Here is a 1,388-nt window from a genome sequence, read left to right on the forward strand (position 1 = left end):
TTGTGGCTTGGGACGAGGGGGTGGCGGGGGTCATTCCCTGCGGGAGTGCGCAGGAGCAGAGCTCCGGCAGTAAGGAGCCCAGGGGGCGGGCACATGCAATGAGCCCCGCCCCCTGCTCCCAGCAGCCGTCAGTCGGCCCACGAGGAGCAAGAAGCAGCCAGGTAAGTTGCAGAGCCCCCCATAGCAATCCAAAACAGTCCAGTGGCACCTTTAAGACCAAGTTTTATTCAGGTACAAGCTCCCCCTCCTCTGCGAGGACAGATCTGCGTGTTCCCTCCCCCATAGCTAGCAATCCAAAACAGTCCTGTGAGCAAAAATTCTACTTTGTGAGCTACCGGCATTAAAGTTGTGAGTGAGCAATTTGGCTACTGCATAAATTAGTTTGCTCTGGAGCCATCCTGCCTGAGCTAAGACATAAATGTGTGAGCTGGAGGCTAAAAAACGGTGAGCTACCTCACACTAGCTCAGCTCAGAGGGAACACTGCTCACAGGGTGTCTGTTGTGGGGAGGGGAAGGGAAAGGAGTGTGTAAGCTGCTCTGAGACTTCCTTGGGTAGTGAAAGGCAGGGTAATCTCCTCCTCCTCCTCCTCCTCCTCTTCTTCTTCGTCGTCTTCATCGTCTTCTTCTTCTTCATCGTCTTCTGTCTTCTTCTTCTGTCTTCTTCTTCTTGCAGCGTGAGCACTCCAAAAAAGCCTCGGTCCGGAGCAGGTGGGAAGAGACCCCCTTTGTGTGTGTCAGCTGGGAAGAAATGTCCGGAATCCGTGTCGTCCCTGAAGCTGTTGGTGGCTCCCTGCCTGACACCCCCCCCGTCTCTTTCTCTCCCCCCACCAGGAGTGTTCCTGATCCCTTACGCCATCATGCTCCTCTTCACGGGGCTGCCCCTCTTCCTGATGGAGCTCAGCCTGGGCCAGTACGGGGCGGCGGGCCCCATCACCGTCTGGAAGTGTTGCCCCCTCTTGAAAGGTAGGTGCCCGAGGCGTCTTGGGGGTCTGCCCCTGGGGACCGCCTGGAGCTGTAGCCGCTGGCCGTGGCGGCCCCTCCCTTCAATCACGCCTCTGCTCACACCTTGGGATCGATCGACCCTGGCAATTCTGCTGTGCTCCACGGAAAGGTGCCTGGAGATCCAGCCCTCCGGCAGGTGTGGCTACAGGGGCCACAGGGTAGTTAGGGGCAGCATTCCCTCTAAGCCGAGTGAGTGTGAGCTGGCTCACAGTTCTTTAGCCTCCGGCTCACACATTTTTGTCTGAGCTCAGGAAGGATGTGGCTCCAGAGCAAACCAATTTATGCAGCAGTCAAATTGCTCGCTCACAACTTCAGTGCCAGTAGCTCACAAAGTAGAATTTTTGCTCATAAGACTCCACAGCTTAGAGGGAACATTGGTTTGGGGG

At 56.5% G+C, this 1,388-nt stretch overlaps 1 protein-coding gene across 1 annotated transcript in view; it reads left to right on the forward strand.

Moving 5' to 3' along the window:
- Nucleotides 1–831: 831 nt before the first annotated feature.
- LOC107125892 (sodium- and chloride-dependent neutral and basic amino acid transporter B(0+)-like) overlaps nt 832–1,388 on the forward strand; it is a gene marked incomplete at both ends in the record, with an annotated part of 2,366 nt that continues 1,809 nt past the window's right edge. Inside the window, one exon of the mRNA XM_015429351.1 lies at nt 832–963. Within this exon, the coding sequence (XP_015284837.1) occupies nt 832–963 (132 nt within the window). The remainder of the gene's footprint in view (nt 964–1,388) is intronic.

This window comes from Gekko japonicus, unplaced genomic scaffold (assembly GCF_001447785.1).
Source record: "Gekko japonicus isolate JY-2015 unplaced genomic scaffold, Gekko_japonicus_V1.1 scaffold8473, whole genome shotgun sequence".
NCBI classification, from domain to species: domain Eukaryota; kingdom Metazoa; phylum Chordata; class Lepidosauria; order Squamata; family Gekkonidae; genus Gekko; species Gekko japonicus.